General features: G+C 42.2%; 1 protein-coding gene across 1 annotated transcript in view; it reads left to right on the top strand.

Annotated features, from left to right (window-relative positions):
• Nucleotides 1-16104, top strand: part of irf9 (interferon regulatory factor 9) — a 17777-nt gene extending 1673 nt beyond the window's left edge. Inside the window, exons 2-10 of the mRNA XM_020927595.2 lie at nucleotides 1-88; nucleotides 1101-1223; nucleotides 3042-3222; nucleotides 8027-8157; nucleotides 9680-9761; nucleotides 11238-11297; nucleotides 11908-12294; nucleotides 12681-12796; nucleotides 12879-16104. The exon at nucleotides 1-88 is cut by the window's left edge and continues 26 nt beyond it. Of these exons, the coding sequence (XP_020783254.1) occupies nucleotides 32-88; nucleotides 1101-1223; nucleotides 3042-3222; nucleotides 8027-8157; nucleotides 9680-9761; nucleotides 11238-11297; nucleotides 11908-12294; nucleotides 12681-12796; nucleotides 12879-13010 (1269 nt within the window). The 5' untranslated portion in view covers nucleotides 1-31 and the 3' untranslated portion in view covers nucleotides 13011-16104. The remainder of the gene's footprint in view (nucleotides 89-1100; nucleotides 1224-3041; nucleotides 3223-8026; nucleotides 8158-9679; nucleotides 9762-11237; nucleotides 11298-11907; nucleotides 12295-12680; nucleotides 12797-12878) is intronic.
• Nucleotides 16105-17795: the final 1691 nt, after the last annotated feature.

Raw genomic sequence — 17795 nt, 5'->3', positions numbered from 1 at the left:
GTTGTTTTGGTTTTGGAGCCGGAGCGGAGTCATGGTCGTGGGAAAGATGCGGTCCACTCGGAAACTGCGCGCATGGATGGTGGAGCAGGTGAGTTCTCGCGAGATTTCACCGTAAATAGTCTTTAGTGTTTGGTCCTGGTTTAGTTCTGGTTCAGTCTTGGTTTAGTCCTGGTTTAGATCTAGTTTAGACCTGGTTTAGTCCTGGTTTAGTCCTGATTTAGTCCTGGTTCAGTTCTGGTTCAGGTCTGGTTTAGTTCTAGTTTAGTCCTGGTTTAGATCTAGTTTAGACCTGGTTCAGTTCTGGTTTAGTTCTAGTTTAGTCCTGGTTTAGTCCTGTTTTAATCCTGGTTTAGTTCTGGTTCAGTCCTGGTTTAGACCTGGTTTAATCTTGGTTTAGTCCTGTTTAGTTCTGGTGTAGTCCTAGTTTAGGCCTGGTTTAGTCCTGGTTTAGTCCTGGTTTAATCCTGGTTTAGTTCTGGTTTAGTCCTGGTTTAGTTCTGGTTTAGTCCTGGTTTAGTTCTGGTTTAGTCCTTGTTTTAGTCCTGGTTTAGTTCTAGTTTAGTTCCGGTTTAGTCTTGATTTTAGTCCTAGTTTAGTCCTGGTTTAGTTCTGGTTTAATCCTAGTTTAGTTCTGGTTTAGTCCTAGTTCAGTCCTGGTTTAGTCCTAGTTTGTCCTGGTTTAGTCCCAGTTTAGTCCTAGTTTAGTTCTGGTTTAGTCGTAGTTTAGTCTTGGTTTAGTCCTGGTTTAGACCTGTTTTAGTCCTGGATTAGTTCTGGTTTAGTCCTGGTTTAGTTCTGGTTTAGTCCTAGTTTAGTCTTGGTTTAGTCCTGGTTTAGTCCTGGTGTAGTCCTGGTTTAGTCCTAGTTTAGTCTTGGTGTAGTCCTGGTTTAGACCTGTTTTAGTCCTGATTTAGTCCTGGTTTAGTTCAGGGTCCTGGTTAAGTCGATGTTATTGAGTAAACACAAGGTGGATATGTTTAAGAAAAGTGACACTTTGCATCTTTAGTTGTCTGGGTGGGCGGGGCTTGTTACCGTGGTGATTCTGAACCAAACGTCTTTCCGCTCAAACTTAAACCTGGGACTTGGTTTTGTTTTTCCAGGTGAACAGCGGGAAATATCCGGGCGTGGTTTGGGACGACGAGGAGAAGACCATGTTCAGAATTCCCTGGAAACACGCCGGAAAACAGGACTTCCGGAAAGACGAGGACGCCGCCATCTTTAAGGTCAGAGGTCGAGGGAAACGATTCAATCGGGAACGAAACGGGAACGAAACTGACCCCGAAGTGAACTCCAGTCAAATCCTGTCAGTTCCTCATTCATAAATAATCACCACGATTATAGAAACAAAACCAAAGATAAACCAGGACTGAAACCAGGTCTGAAAAAAAGATCTAAACCAGGTCTAAACTAGGTCTAAAATAAAGGTCTAAACCAGGTCTAAAAACCAGATCTAACAACCATATCAATGTCAGGTCTGAAAAATGTCTAAACCAGGTTTAAAAAACAGATCTAAACCAGGTCTAAAACCAGGACTAAACCAGGTCTAAACCAGGACTAAAACCAGGTCTAAACCAGGTTTACACCAAGTCTAAACCAGATCTAAACCAGGCCTAAACCAGGTTTAAAAACCAGATCTATACCAGATTTAAACCAAATCTAAACCAGGTTTAAAAAACAGATATAAACCAGGTCTAAACCAGGACTAAACCAGGTTTAAAAAACAGATCTAAACCAGATCTAAACTGGGTCTAAACCAGGTTTAAAAACCAGGTCTAAACCAGGTTTAAAAACTAGATCTAAAACAAAATGTCTAAACCAGGTCTAAAGAAAAAAGAGGTCTATGTTTGAACGAAACAAAAAGTAAACCAGATCTAAACCAGGTCTAAAAACAGATCTAAAACCAGGTGTAAAATCAGGTGTAAAAGTCAGCAGCATATCCTCCTTTTTGTCTGTTGTCCTTGTTTCTCCGTCTCTCTGATTACCTTAGTCCTTCATTACCTTAGTCTCTCAGATTATGGTTCAGGTTCTCAAAGCTCCATAAAGGCCCACATCTTTTCAGATTTTTTAGAGAGTTTCTTTGTATAATGACAGTTGTTTTATGCATTTGTGGGCGGAGTTTCGATGGTTGTTTTTTTACATTTGTGGGTGGAGTTTCGGTGTATAATGACGGTTGTTTTTATACATTTGTGGGCGGAGTTTCGGCGTATAACGGTGGTTGTTTTATACATTTGTGGGCGGAGTTTCGGTGTATATTGACGGTTGTTTTTATACATTTGTGGGCGGAGTTTCGGTGTATAATGACGGTTGTTTTTATACATTTGTGGGCGGAGTTTCGGTGTATAATGACGGTTGTTTTTATACATTTGTGGGCGGAGTTTCGGTGTATAATGACGGTTGTTTTTATACATTTGTGGGCGGAGTTTCGGTGTATAATGACGGTTGTTTTCATACATTTGTGGGCGGAGTTTCGGCGTATAACAGTGGTTGTTTTTTACATTTGTGGGCGGAGTTTCTGTGTATAATGATGGTTGTTTTTTTGCATTTGTGGGCGGAGTTTCGGTGTATAATGATGGTTGTTTTTTTGCGTTTGTGGGCGGAGTTTCGGTGCATAATGACAGTTGTTTTTTTGCGTTTGTGGGCGGAGTTTCGGTGTATAATGATGTTTTTTATACATTTGTGGGCGGAGTTTCGGTGTATAATGATGGTTGTGTTTTTGCATTTGTGGGCGGAGTTTCGATGGTTGTTTTTTACATTTGTGGATGGAATTTCGGCGTATAATGGTGATTGTTTTTTGTATTTGTGGGCGGAGTTTCAGTGTATAATGTCGGTTGTTTTATGCATTTGTGGGCGGAGTTTCGATGGTTGTTTTTTATATTTGTGGATGGAGTTTCAGCGTATAATGATGATTGTTTTTTGCAGGTGTGGGCGGAGTTTCGGTGGTTGTTTTTTGCATTTGTGTGCAGAGTTTCAGCGTATAACCGTGATTGTTTTTTGTATTTGTGGGCGGAGTTTCGGTGTATAACCATGATTGTTTTTTGCAGGCGTGGGCGGAGTTTAAAGGCAAACTGACGGACGAGGAGCTGAATAATCCGGCGTCGTGGAAAACCCGTCTGCGCTGCGCCTTAAACAAAAGCCCAGAGTTCTGCGAGGTGAATGATCGCGCTCAGCTGGACATATCCGAACCGTACAAGGTCTACAGACTGGTGCCCGTCACCGAGCAGAGTGAGTGTGGCCCTCGGTTTTATTTTTGGAAGTCATTTATCACTGTTTGCTATCAACAGGGTTCAATGTTTACAGATACAGGTAAAATAAAACGATTAAATAAACCATCACATTCAAACATAACCTTACCTCAGACAACATCAACTGACTGGAAGCTCTGTCTATTTTGCCAACAAAGTAAACAATCCAAAAAAGAAACACCATTCTCTGTCAAGACTTTTGAAATCAGTCAACAAATAACTGAGGGAGCAAAGTGTGATTATCGTCTTTCTGTACGTGAGGTGTTGAGAGCTGCTGAGGGCAAGAACCATACCAGCTTTTACAAGACTTTTCTAAGACGAGCATCACAATCAAGAGGAGAAGCAAACGATGAGGAAGGAAGAATAGTAATGTGGTAGATTAATGCCTTAAGGAAGTCTAACAGAAAGAGATATTTACTGTGTTTTTTGGAGTATGTCGCACCAGCCAAAAAATGTGTAATGAAGAAGAAAAAACTTATATAATTGGCACTTTTTGGAGGAAATGTATTTTATAAAATGAGAGACACGGAGCAGACATTTCCTTTTGAAAGTCAAGTTATAGTAAAAACAATAGAAGAGAGAACAACAGACTGTTAACGTCACATATTTCACAGTTCTTCAGATAAACTATAACATAAACAACAGAACAGAACAAGTTTTACCGAACTCTCCATCTCACTCCAAATCACTAAATCCATTCGATTCTTCATCCTCGGTGTCACTTCTGAACAACTCGGCCTCGACCTCCGGAGGTAAATGGAGCACCGCATCAGTTCCAGTTAGAATTATTCGGGCCTTTCTGAATCCCGACAGGATGATTTCGGTGTCACTGAAGTCCAGACTTTGTCCATCCATCCAGTGACTTCAGGAAAGTTTCGTGGTGCATCCTCCCGGTGTCACAAGTTTCTCTCTCACTCCAAACTTTCTTTCTGCTGCTCGATTTCACGACTTGCAGTTTGTAATCTGCAAAATCTGATTTTGTTTTTGGGGGCATTTGTGTTCAGTCTTCTCAGTCTTTGTCTTTATAAGTTTGTTTAAATGTTAAATTGTTCAGTGGTGCAGAAGTAACGGTGCGATCGACTGACATGATACAGACAGGACAGAGGCTCTTTCTGCAGGAGACATGTGCAGTAGAGCCAAGTGACAGTGGTGCAGGAGGAACAGGAGCAGCAGATCCTCACACACAAGACTAGAACCTCTCCACACTTCAACAAAAACATTTTAATATAGAAGTCACACTGATGGAAACACCCAAACCATGAAAAAAGTGACACTTATAGTCACGAAAAATACGGTACTCACTACTGCTCACTTGCTGCTGAAGAAGGTGTTGAAATCCCACAGTCGTATTCTCAGTCGTATATTGATGTTCAAGGAATACACTGAGCCTCATGTCAGTAACTTCTAAAAACTACGAAATGAAGAGATTACAGAGCGGTTAACAGTGCTTCTGCCAACTGAGTTTGCGCATATTTCAGTGTCTGAATTATTGACTGAAGGAAGGGATGCTGAGGATGATGAGTATTTGATACCCGTCTACAGGCCTGACACGGAAGATGGTGCATTTGGCTCGACAGCTTCGCTCAGATATACTGACACAGCCGGGACACGAAAGCCTTAAAGGGACAGTTCGGAATTTTGGACATAGAACCTAATTTCCTCGTGATCCAGAGTGTTGGAGACGTGTGGAGACACTTTTTGAAATATTCCATCCAGTCCTTGTATTTGCAGAGGTCACTGGTGTTAGACTAGTGAATGTCAATGGTCATAGTTTATCCTGCCACTAAAAACTGTCTTACCCACTCCACAAAACACCCCAAACAAATCTATTATTACACCAGACTGTCCATGTGAATGTCTGTGTCCATAGAATAATTTTAGAAGTAAAACTAACCTCGTATCGCATGAATTGTCGCCCGTTGAGGGACTATTTTCTCAGCAGCAGTGGAGTTTTACTCTGCTCTAGTTCATTGTGATGATGTGAACGTGGACAAATATGGAACAGGCTTCTTCATGTGCTCTGTGTGTCGCTATGGCAACTGCAGGTAAACAAACTATTACAGAGCCGCTAAGGCTACGTTCAGACTGCAGGGCTTAACGCTCAATTTGGATTTTTGTGAAATTCGATGTTTTTTCGAGGTCGTTCACATTTCCAATTAAATGTGACTTGTATGTGACTCCAGTGTGAACATTAAACGGCCCAAAAGTGTCCCACATGTGACACTGGAGACACGACGACGTCAACCACAGCGAGCGTCTCTGTGTTTATGGAAGTTGTCCAAACATGAACGCAGCATTGAGCACCTGGAGATTTTAAAGTCGTGTTTCATGTGCTCTATGTGTCGCTTCGGCAACTGTTACAGAGCCGCTAAGACACGTGCAGGTGATGTGAGTCTGCCACTGCCGAGGTCTCTGTCAAAGTAAAACTCACTGCTGCTCACACATAAATCCTTCAAATACAAGGTTAGTTTTACTTCAAACATTATTCTATGGACACAGACATTCACTTGGACAGTCTGGTGTAATAATAGATTTGTTTGGGGTGTTTTGTGGAGTGGGTAAGACAGTTTTTAGTGGCAGGATAAACTATGACCATTGACATGCACTAGTCTAACACCAGTGACCTCTGCAAATACAAGGACTGGATGGAATATTTCAAAAAGTGTCTCCACACATCTCCAACACTCTGGACCACTAGGAAATGAAACCCTTTATCCAAAATTCCTGACTGTCCCTTTAATGTTTCTAAAGAGAATGTAAAAGCATCACATTATGACTCCTGCTCAAACTTGTTTTCTTACCTTAATTCCGTGCAATATGTTAAGAAAGCATCATATTAAGGACTCCTGGACTATTTTAACACTCAAATGTGAATTTTGAGACCAGTGCTATTTTGTTTTATTGATTACTTTAGAAATACATTTTTACAAAATAGAAAAAACAAGTCCCATATTAATATTCATATTAATATTCAAATTAGGAGGGTTAGAAGTCAAAATCCAGCTTGGTAAACAAAATATTCAGAATCAGCACCCTTCAGACTTCAGGTCTATAACGCCCTTTTGTTCTTTTGTTTGTGTCGTATTCATGCAAAATCAAATACGGCTACGGAAACGTCGCTGGTTTATTTTGGGTGTGGGTTTGTGAGAATAAAATGTTCGTGTTAAATTTACTTTATGCTGTGACAAATGAGAAAAGAGAAGTGAAAAACACAAACCACAGCCCAGTTCATAGAGTCACATGTACTTAATAATACTTTTTAAGTTCCTGTATCACACCGTGCTGACTCTCGTGAGGTTTAAGTCGTGCTCTAATGTTTTCCCCTCCTCAAAAAACAGACCTGGAGAACAAAAAACCACAACTCCAGGTCTAGTCCAATGAGGTTTATTTGGTTTTCCGATAATTTATGTTTTAAGGTTCTTTTTTCAGCTCACTACAGCCAGGGAAGTAATAAAAAGCAAAGTGGAAAATGGTGTAAATTAAGTACTAATTGAATGAACAGGGATGTAAAAGGCAAAATATCAAAAGTGGGCTAAAATATAAACACAAAATAACCTAAACTAAGAAACCTGGTTGTAATTGTTGATGAGCTGAACATAACCGAACGCTACAATCACATGGAGATGAAGAAAACTGGAACATTTTCAAATTTTTCCTACATTTTGTCAGACTTATACTGCGTTCGATTTTCTTCCGACTCCCCCTTGGACCCGGGATTTGACGTCACGTCCGAGCTTGAAGCGCATTATTCTTTTTCACGTGTCGGACTCTGTGACTATTCCCTCATCTTATGAAAACACCGACACTTTAATGAATTACATTTTTGGAATTTCACTTCATTTTATGGTATGATTTCTCTTCCGTTTCAACTTCAGGGATGTTAACGCCCGGTCATCCTGGTTTGTGATGTAATGTGAATAGAGCGTATTGGCCTGGTGTAGACATGCCCCACCAATCAGGGACCAGAATCCAGAGCAGGCCACCAATCAGGGACCAGAATCCAGAGCAGGCCACCAATCAGGGACCAGAATCCAGAGCAGGCCACCAATCAGGGACCAGAATCCAGGGCAGGCCACCAATCAGGGACCAGAATCCAGAGCAGAGCACCAATCAGCTGCAAGGGCTCCCACTGCAGAAATGAATAGGGACATAAAAAGAAATTAGGGGTCCTGGGTCCAGAACACAGACCCAGAGTTTGTTTTCATCCTGACAGTTTGTTCTGCTCCGTGACGTGTCCGATCGGCTGATTTAAACAGGTTTTGGCGCTGTCTTCCTCCCGACAGCGCCACCTGCAGACACACTTCCTCAGGACACAATCCCGAGTGTGTGAGAGTAAAAAAGCCCCTCGAAGAAGCGCAGAGGGCAAAGAGAAAACACAACACACCAGTGAAACCGAACAGAAAACTCAGGCAATTACTCGTCCATCCAAAAGATAAAACAGAACCGGAGCATAAATGTAACATAATAAACGAAACAACCTGCGTGTCCTGCAATAAAACGAACATCGAGGAAACAGGGAGGATGTTCAGAAAACGGAAAAAGGAACATACTTGTAGGACAGAACGCAAGCAACAAAACAAAGAACAAAACAGAACAGGAACAAATCAGATCGTCCGTTTGTGACGCTGTAAAAGAGAGAAGCACATTCTGGACTGAGACGCAGCAAATGTCACTCGGACGGAGAATAAAAAACATCAAAATACAGAAACATGCCCACGGGACGATAAATCTGAACTGTCGGCTATGAAAACAAATAATAATTAATGTTTTTGTTTAATTCTCAGGTTTGTCGTCTCCTGAAAAGAAGATTCACGAGAGGAGCGGACGAAAACAGAAACGAAGGAGCTCAAACCAAAGTGGACCTGAACTTAAACACATCAAAACGGAAGAGCACAGTCCAGAGACCAGCCTCCAGGTCTGGACCAGGACCAGACCAGGACTGAGCCAGGACTGAGCCAAAACCCAACCAGAACAAGGACCAGGACTAAAGCGGGACTGGACCAGGATTAAACAAAGACATAACAGGACTAAACCAGGACTATACCAGTACAAAACCTGGACTGACCTAGGACTGGAATATACGGAAGCCGAGAGGGGTCAAAACAAACGCAAACGCCGCAACAAATACAAATGCGACAACACAACAAAAAGTCACAACAAAACAAAAAAAGCGAATAATAATAAAACAATAAATTACTTTTACTTACGTTTCCAACTTCTCCATTCCTTTACTTTTCACGTTGTAGTTCTTCTTCTTCACTTGCCGCTTGATCGGTCCGTCAGAAAATAGAGTCCCGTTGGCTTTTTGATGTGTTGTGGCTTTTTGATGTGTTGTGGCTTTTGCATTTGTTGCGGCGTTTGTATTAAAATAGAATCCCACGATCATTTCTGTTTTTGGCTTTTTTTGGTTTGTTGTGGCTTTTTGTTGTTTGTTGTCGTATTTGTATTTGTTGCGGCGTTTGCGTTTGTTGTGACCCCTCTCGGTTTCTGTAGGAACAGGACTGGACCAGGATTAGAACAGGACTAGCTCAGTACTAAAACAGAACTACGTGGACTAGCCCAGAGGTCACCAACACGGGGCCCGTGGGAACCAGGTCGCGTCTGTTCTTTTTTTAATCACCCTTGTGTTTTTATAGATTTAGAAATGACAATATCTTAAAAATATATTTGTTATACATGAAGTTTAAATAAGAGATTTAGATGAGCAGCTGTTTTTCTCAGATCTTATCATTTATGCAAATGATTCATGTGGTTTGAAGTTTTGTTAGTGTAAAACGTAAACAAATGTGTCAAAGCTGCTTTAAACACATAATAAACTCACTCCTTACGCTGGTTAGAACCTTCTGAGCTTCCGACGCTGTTTGTTTTTTTTCTGGTTTATTAAATATATAATTTTTGCACTTGCAGATTTGGAAGATTATGTCAAGAAACAGAGACAGTGCATTTATACTCAGGGACACTGATGCCTGTAAACAAACTCAGAGAAGCAATGATGATAATTAACACTGTACTTAAAAATGTAACAATTACTGAGCTGAATAAAGTCAAAGTGCTGAATATTGATCTGTTTCCCCCTCACTGTCATTGTTGATCATTATTGTGAGAAATCATGAACGGGATCAGTGTCTTCACATAGATAATTATCGTTTAATCAGTGTTAATAATGTAAAACTAAAGACAAACAGAGCACTTTTGTTATTTGAGAAGAGCGAATCAAACTGTAGCCCTTCGTTTGACTCAGTGTCCATGAAGTAGCTCTCAGTTTCAAAAAGGTTGGTGACCCCAGGACTAGACCAGGACTGAGCCACGACCGGACCAAGACTGGACCAAGACTGGACCAAGACTGGACCAGGACTGGACCAGAACCTTCACTGATCTTAACTGGGTCTAAATCTGGACTAAGATGTTATATTAAAATCTCTTTTGTGTTTCTCTAGTTTACCGAAGTGTTTTTACCGAGTGAGATTCCAGTTCAGAGCGAAGAGACGGTGACGAACCACATCCCCCGACCCTCCGAAGGTTCGCTCCATACAATAACAACAACAACAACAACAACGACAACAACACCAATGACACCAACAACACCAATGACAACAACACCAATGACACAACAACAAATGACAACACCAATGACACCAACAACAATGACAACAACACCAATGACAACAACACCAATGACACCAACAACAACAACACCAATGACAACAACACCAATGACAACAACACCAATGACACCAACAACAACGACGACAGTGACACAGACAATGACACCAACAACAATGACAACAACAACGACACAGACAATAACAAAAACAACCACAACAGCACTAACAACAATGACAACAACACCAACGACACGGACAATAACACCAACAACACCGACAACAACGTCACCGACAACAACAACACCGGCAACAACAACGAAACCGACGACAACAACACCGACAACAACAACACTGACAATAACACCAACGACACAGACAATAACAAAAACAACCACAACAGCACCAACAACAATGACAACGCCAACGACACGGACAATAACACCAACAACAACGACGACAATGTCACCGACAACAACACTGACAATAACAGCGACAACGACAACAACACCAACAAGACTGACACTAATGACAACGACAACAACAACGACAAAGACAACAACAACGACACCGACAACAACAGCAACAACAACACAACAACAACACCGACAACAACACGACACCACAACAACAACCGACAACAACAACGACACCGACAACAACAAGACACCGACAACAACAACACCAACAAGACTGACACTAATGACAACGACAACGACAAAGACAACAACAACGACACCGACAACAAGACACCGACAACAACACCAACAAGACTGACACTAATGACAACGACAACAACAACGACAAAGACAACAACAACGACACCGACAACAACACTGACAACAACAGCAACAACGACACCGACAGCAACAATGACACCGACAACAACAACGACACCAACAACAACACCGACAACAACAACGACAACGACACAACAACGACACCAACAACAACACCGACAACAACAACGACACCGACAACAAGACACCGACAGCAACACCAACAACATTAACACCGACGATGACACTGATGACAATGACAACAACAACAACAACACCAACACCAACAACGCTCAAACTGAAAATACAAACATACAAACATGAGCAGGAAAATATAAAATCACATATATGTTTAGAGAAACTTGAACTTCCAGAAAATCACTCACACTTTTAAAGCGATTAAAGCAGGACTAAAACAAGGCACGGGGAGGGCACCTGACGCACATGGAGGGCACCTGACGCACATGGAGGGCACCTGACGCACGGGGAGGGCACCTGACGCACGGGGAGGGCACCTGACGCACGGGGAGGGCACCTGACGCACGGGGAGGGCACCTGACGCACGGGGAGGGCACCTGACACATGTTTAGTGAAAGTTTTCCTTTTTTCTTCAGAGGTGGACGAGATCACTCTGGACGTCCGGATTGAGGAGAGTGTCCCATCGGCTCAAACAGGTCAGAACACAACACCAGCTCTGGAGCCTAAAACCTGGACTAAACTAGAACTAAACCAGGACTAGGTCTAAACTGGGACTACTGGTTACCTCTACCGACTTACCTCTAAACAAGGCAACAATAAACAAGGATGAAAACTAAGACAAAACCAGGACTAAACCAAGTCTAAGACTAAAACACAGTCTAAACCAGGTCTACAACAGATCTAACCCAGTTCTAACTCAGGATTAAACTTGGTTTAGACCAGGACTAAAGCAGGGCTAAACCAAACTTAAACCCTACAGCCAGACTGTTGTGTAAAGTAGTGTAAACCAAATCTAAACAAGGATAAAACCTGGTCTAAACCCGGTCTAAACCTGGTCTAAATCTGGTCTAAATCTGGTCTAAACCCGGTGTAAACCCGGTTTAAACCAGGTCTAAACCAGGTCTAACTCAGGACTAAAAATAGGATAAAACCTGGTCTAAAGCTGGTCTAAAGCTGGTCTAAAGCCGGTCTAACTGAGGTCTAACTCAGGTCTAACTCAGGACTAAAATTAGGATAAAACCCGGTCTAAAGCCGGTCTAAACCTGGTCCAAACCCAGTCTAAACCCGGTCTCTCTTCTGGTCCAGGCGCAGACTCTTTCCGTGTGGTGGTGCAGTATCTGGGGCAGGAAGTCGCCCGGCAGCAGGTCTGTAGTTCGGACGTTCGGATCCAGTACCTGCGCTCCACGCTCTGCCCTCCCTCCGCCGTCCCGCAGGGGGCGCAGTTTCCCCGCGTGCCGCTGCCCGAGCCGGGGCCGAGCCTGGGCCAGGGCGAGGAGCTGGCGGCGCTGCACACGCTCCTGCCGTTCATGGAGAAGGGAATCCTGCTCACGTCCACCAAGAGAGGAGTGTACGGGAAGAGGTTCTGCCAGGGCCGGGTGTTCTGGACCGGACCGCACTCCGACGCCGGGCTGCACAAGATGGAACGAAACACAGAACCCGTCCTGCTCTTCTGCAAAGACACGTTCAAACAACGTGAGTCCAAGCACGGAACTAATCCAGGACTACAGCGGGACTACAGCAGGACTGAACCAGGACCAAACCAGGACTGAACTAGGACTAAAACAGAACTAAACCAGGAATAAACCAAGGACCAAACCAGGGACTAGATCGGGGCTAAAGTGGAACTAAAGTGGGACTAAACTGTGACTAAAACCAGGGACTAAACCGGGACTAAACCAGGGACTAAACTAGGACTAAACCAGGACTAAACCAGATACAAGACCAGAAGTAAAGAAGTACTAAACCAGGACTAAACCGAGATTAAATCAGGACTAAACCAGGGAGGGCATCTGAAGTGTCTAAACGGGTATTTGTTTATTTGTTTGTTTATTTGTTTGTTTGTTTATTTGTTTGTTCAGAGCTGGAGCTTTTCTGTTCAAACGGAGGAGATCGGCCTCAGTGCAGCTTCACTCTGTGTTTTGGAGAAGAACTGAGCGAGACCGAAGATACGACCAAGAAACTCATCATAGTACAGGTACTACTACTACTACTACTACTACTACTACTACTACTACAGTATCAGTATTTGTAGTAAAAGTCCTCCTGTGTCCTGTCAGATCTCGCTGCCGTGGGCCGAGCAGCAGGTGGAAAACTTCGAGTCCATCGTTCGATCCATAAACTTCCTCCAGACTCTGGCCGACCAGAGCCCCATGAGAGAGATCACCCTGGACCTGCAGCCCGTGGACTAGACCAGGACTGGAACCAGGACTAGACCAGGACTTAGACCAGGACCTTCCACGACCACACTAAACCTGGGACCACAGACTGAGGAGCGGGACGTCAGAGGTGGTTCAGAATTAGCACAGATCTTAGGCCAGCTCTTTCAAGATGCACCCAGACCCGGTTTGGTCTGGGGTTAGTCCTGACACAGACCCGGTTTGGTCTGGGGTTAGTCCTGACACAGACCCGGTTTGGTCTGGGGTTAGTCCTGATCCAGACCCGGTTTGGTCTGGGGTTAGTCCTGATCCAGACCTAGTTTGGTCTGGGGTTAGTCCTGACACAGACCCGGTTTGGTCTGGGGTTAGTCCTGACACAGACCCGGTTTGGTCTGGGGTTAGTCCTGACACAGACCCGGTTTGGTCTGGGGTTAGTCCTGATCCAGACCCGGTTTGGTCTGGGGTTAGTCCTGATCCAGACCTGGTTTGGTCTGGGGTTAGTCCTGACACAGACCCGGTTTGGTCTGGGGTTAGTCCTGATCCAGACCCGGTTTGGTCTGGGGTTAGTCCTGATCCAGACCCGGTTTGGTCTGGGGTTAGTCCTGATCCAGACCCGGTTTGGTCTGGGGTTAGTCCTGATCCAGACCCGGTTTGGTCTGGGGTTAGTCCTGACACAGACCCGGTTTGGTCTGGGGTTAGTCCTGATCCAGACCCGGTTTGGTCTGGGGTTAGTCCTGATCCAGACCTGCTTTGGTCCTGTTCTGGTCTCAGTTTAGTCACAAACATAAAGGTGCTCTATGTAACTTTTCTGGTGCTGCTTGTTTCCATGGAGATTTATTGTTTTGCCTGGAAAGTTCCACAGTACGACAAAGTTACAGGTCAGATCTGTGGAGTGGCAATCCTCCTCACTGATTGCTCGATTTGTTTTTAATCATCAATAATCATGTGCACATACACACGTTTATGTTTCTCCAACAGAAGCGTGAAGAAGAAAAACAAATTAAATCATGCAGGGTGTTTAATGCCACACTGTGGAATATTCCAGACAAAGTCATAATGTCTCCATGGAGACGAGTAACAGACCTCCATTGTAAAAATGACTTAGTGAAATATAAATATACCAAGTTTACATGAACAGAGATCAGAACAGAGACCAGACTGAAGCAGGACGTCGCACTGGGGGAGTTCTGCATGTACGTCTATGGTGCATCATTTGCCCCAATGTCAGAAATTCTACTTGGACTCAGTTTTAAAATGTAACAAAACCAATTAAAAGAAAATCTGTGGCATATTTGCTCTGAGTAAAATCTACTGGGTCCACTGAGCCTCTTGTGTTCCGTCCTAACAGCGCCATAAAGCTCAGTTTTTAAAATCAGTTTTTAAAATAACTTTAAAAATAATCCATTTATTGCCATGTGTCCATGAAAGTTGAATACTGTATAGATAAACATTTTATATCTCTATCTTCATAACTTTCTTAAGATTTCTAAGATGTCAATTTTGCCAAGATTTTGAGTGTTTTTTCGTAATCATCCAAAATCCACAAAGACCAAAGATGAAATGAGAGAATAAAGTTTGTTCTTTCTGTCGTGATCATAAACTGTATAAAAAAGTGGAGTAAGTGAGGGACGTCACCAAGTTTATAGAAAGAATAAGGATTAGAGATGTAACAATAACTGAAATATCATGATATCGTATCGTCAAAGTTCTCACAATAATATCCTGGACCATCACAATATATCGAATCACAAGTCTCTTTGTTTAAATGAAGAGTTAAAAACCAGGGGGAACTACATAGACCATGATCCTTTGCTCCATTTCAGCACAAACGCCAAGAAGAAATAACAGTTCTAACACTTTTAACTCTTAGTTCTTTGGATTAAGTCTTGTCAAGAGGAAAAAGTAGAGTATTCACAGTTTTAGATGTGTAACCTCCACAAAAGACAGAACAGCGCCCTCTGGTGGAGACGTGGGGCGAGAGAAAGAAACTGTTTACTCATTACTCAAACAGTAAAGTTGACACAATCTTGATACTACGGAATAGACTCGATACTCAATACCGATTCTGATACCACAATAATAAAAAATAAAAAAAAACACTCTTTCTTTAGACAATAGAATGTGATATTCAATACTTTCCTGTATTTTACTTCTGTGTCCTTCGGTGGTCCACGGGTCTTAAACTTACTCAAAATCATTCTAAAACTTCAGGAAAAAGGCTCATTTCTGTCCTGTTAACGGGACTTTTTTTAGTATTTTTTTTAGTTTCGATACTAGTTTTAGTGTCACAATAAATTTTGTATTGTGAGATGTTTATCATGAAAATGAGAGATTTGGATATTGTTACATCACTAATCATGAGCATCTTCATCATATCGTGAGCTTTCCCACGATATCGCAATAAATACTGTATCGTGAGGTTCATATCGTGACAGTATCGTATCGTATCGAGACATGTGGATATCGTTACACTCGTAATAATCATGTTATTAAAGAAAAACAGCTCAGATTTAAAGCTTCCGCAGACTTCAGAGGCTTGTGGATCCAGTAAACATCAAGAGAATTTCATGAAATTTCTCGAGGAAGTTTACTTTAGCAAGAGCAAAAAAATGATACTAGGTACATATTTATTTTCAAAAATGTTTTCAAAAAGTTGGGCAAATGATGCAGCCCTAACGTCTATGTCAGAATGTTCAGCAGCGGAGACACGAGCCAAACACTGATGAGGAAAGTTTTACGATGGAGCTCACCTGTTGTACTTCCATCTCAGTGAGCCAACGTCTGAGATTGAGTAGCAGGTTTCCAGACAGAGCAGTGCCTCCGTTTAGCGCCGCCCCCAGTGAGCGTTGACGACATCGGCTGGAAAGTGTCGTCGTCGGTGATGATTCTGAACCACGTGGCCCCAAACTCCAAACTGAAGACCCACTAAAGCGCTTGTAGTTCATGTTTGATTAAAAAAAAAAAACAACAACCCTGAATGCACTTTTTAACCTTATATATATGTGTCGTTATTGTTGTCGTTGTCATAGAAACAGAGTACTATGTTTGTGACAGGAAGCACTACATAAACCTGTGTATTTAAATGTTACATATTATAACTTTAAATATAAATCTTGGTACAAGTGTTTGTTTTTTGGTCGTCTCTTATTTAATACTATTTAAAAAATATATATATATATATTTGTGTCATTTTGGGGAAAACTTTAAAATACTTTGAGACAAGAACTGATCCTGGGTTAGTCCTGGTTTAGACCTAGTTTAGTCTCTGTGTAGTCCTGGTTTAGACCTAGGTCCAGGGTTAGTCTGGTCTAATTTAGTCCTGGTTCCTGGATTAGGCATAGTTTAGTCTTGGTGTAGTCCTGGTTTAGTCCTGGGTCCCGGGTTAGACCTGGTTGAGATCTAGTTCTTAGTTTAGTTTGTTACTAGTGTGGTCCTGGTTCCTAGTTTAGTCCTGGTTTAGATCTAGTTTCTGGGTTAGTCCCGGTTTCTGGATTAGATCTGGTTTAGATCTAGTTCCTAGATTAGTCTCTGTGTAGTCCTGGTTTAGATCTAGGTCCAAGGATAGTCCTGGTTTCTGGATTAGGCATAGTTTAGTCTTGGTGTAGTCCTGGTTCACGAGTTAGACCTGGTTTAGTCCTGGTTTAGTCCTGATTTAAATTTAGACTTTGTTCCTAGTGTAGGTCCTGGTTTAGTCCTGGTTCCTGGATTAGATCTGGTTTAATCTTGCTGTAGTCCTGGTTTAGATCTAGTTCTGGGGTTAGACCTGGTTTTGTCCTGATTCCTGGGTTAGACCTGGTTGAGATCTAGTTCTTAGTTTAGTTTGTTACTAGTGTGGTCCTGGTTCCTAGTTTAGTCTTGGTGTAGTCCTGGGCAAATCCTGGTTTAAATCTAGTTTCTGGGTTAGTCCTGGTTTCTGGATTAGACCTGGTTTAGATCTAGTTCCTAGATTAGTCTCTGTGTAGTCCTGGGCTAGTCCTGGTTTAGATCTAGGTCCAAGGATAGTCCTGGTTTCTGCATTAGACCTGGTTTAGATCTAGTTCCTGGGTTAGTTCCTGTTTAGTCCTGATTCCTGGGTTAGATCTGGTTTAGTCTTGGGTTAGATCTAGTTCCTGAGTTAGTTCTAGTTTTTGCATTATACCTGGTTTAGTCCTGGTTCCCGAGTTAGACCTGGTTTAGATCTAGTTCGTAGTTTCGTTTTGGTGTAGTCCTGGGTTAGACCTGGTTCAGTCCTGGATTAAACCTGATTCAGTCCTGGGTTAGACCTGGTTCAGTCCTGGGTCCTGGTTCAGTCCCGATAAAAGAGACAGAATGCAGTTTGACGTTAATTATTTTAATCTTTTATTAAATAATAAAAAAATCTTTACATTTGGGGACAGAACAGCGCCCTCTGGTGGAGACGTGGGGCGAGGGAAAGAAACTGTTTACTCATTTACTCAAACAGTGAAGTTGACACAATCTTGATACTACGGAATAGACTCGATACTCAATACCGATTCTGATACCACGATATTTAAAAAAAAACAAAAACAAAACACTCTTTCTTTAGACAACAGAATGTGATTTTCAGTACTTTCTTGTATTTTACTTCTGTGTCCTTCAGTGGTCCACGGGTCTTAAACTTACTCAAGATCATTCTAAAACTTCAGGAAAAAGGCTCATTTCTGTCCTGTTAACGGGACTTTTTTTTAGTATTTTTTTTTTAGTATTGATACGAGTCAAAAAGATTTAGTTTCGATACTAGTTTTAGTGTTGATTAGGATCAGATTTTCGTTACTTTGACCACCCTAACGGTCTTTACAGAAAAGTTTTTATTCATGC

The sequence above is a fragment of the Boleophthalmus pectinirostris genome, unplaced genomic scaffold (assembly GCF_026225935.1).
Source record: "Boleophthalmus pectinirostris isolate CB_2022bp ecotype Guang Dong unplaced genomic scaffold, ASM2622593v1 HiC_scaffold_15, whole genome shotgun sequence".
Taxonomy (NCBI): Eukaryota; Metazoa; Chordata; class Actinopteri; order Gobiiformes; family Gobiidae; genus Boleophthalmus; species Boleophthalmus pectinirostris.
The sequence above is the reverse complement of the archived record's forward strand: the minus strand, read 5'-3'. Positions and strand labels throughout refer to the sequence as shown.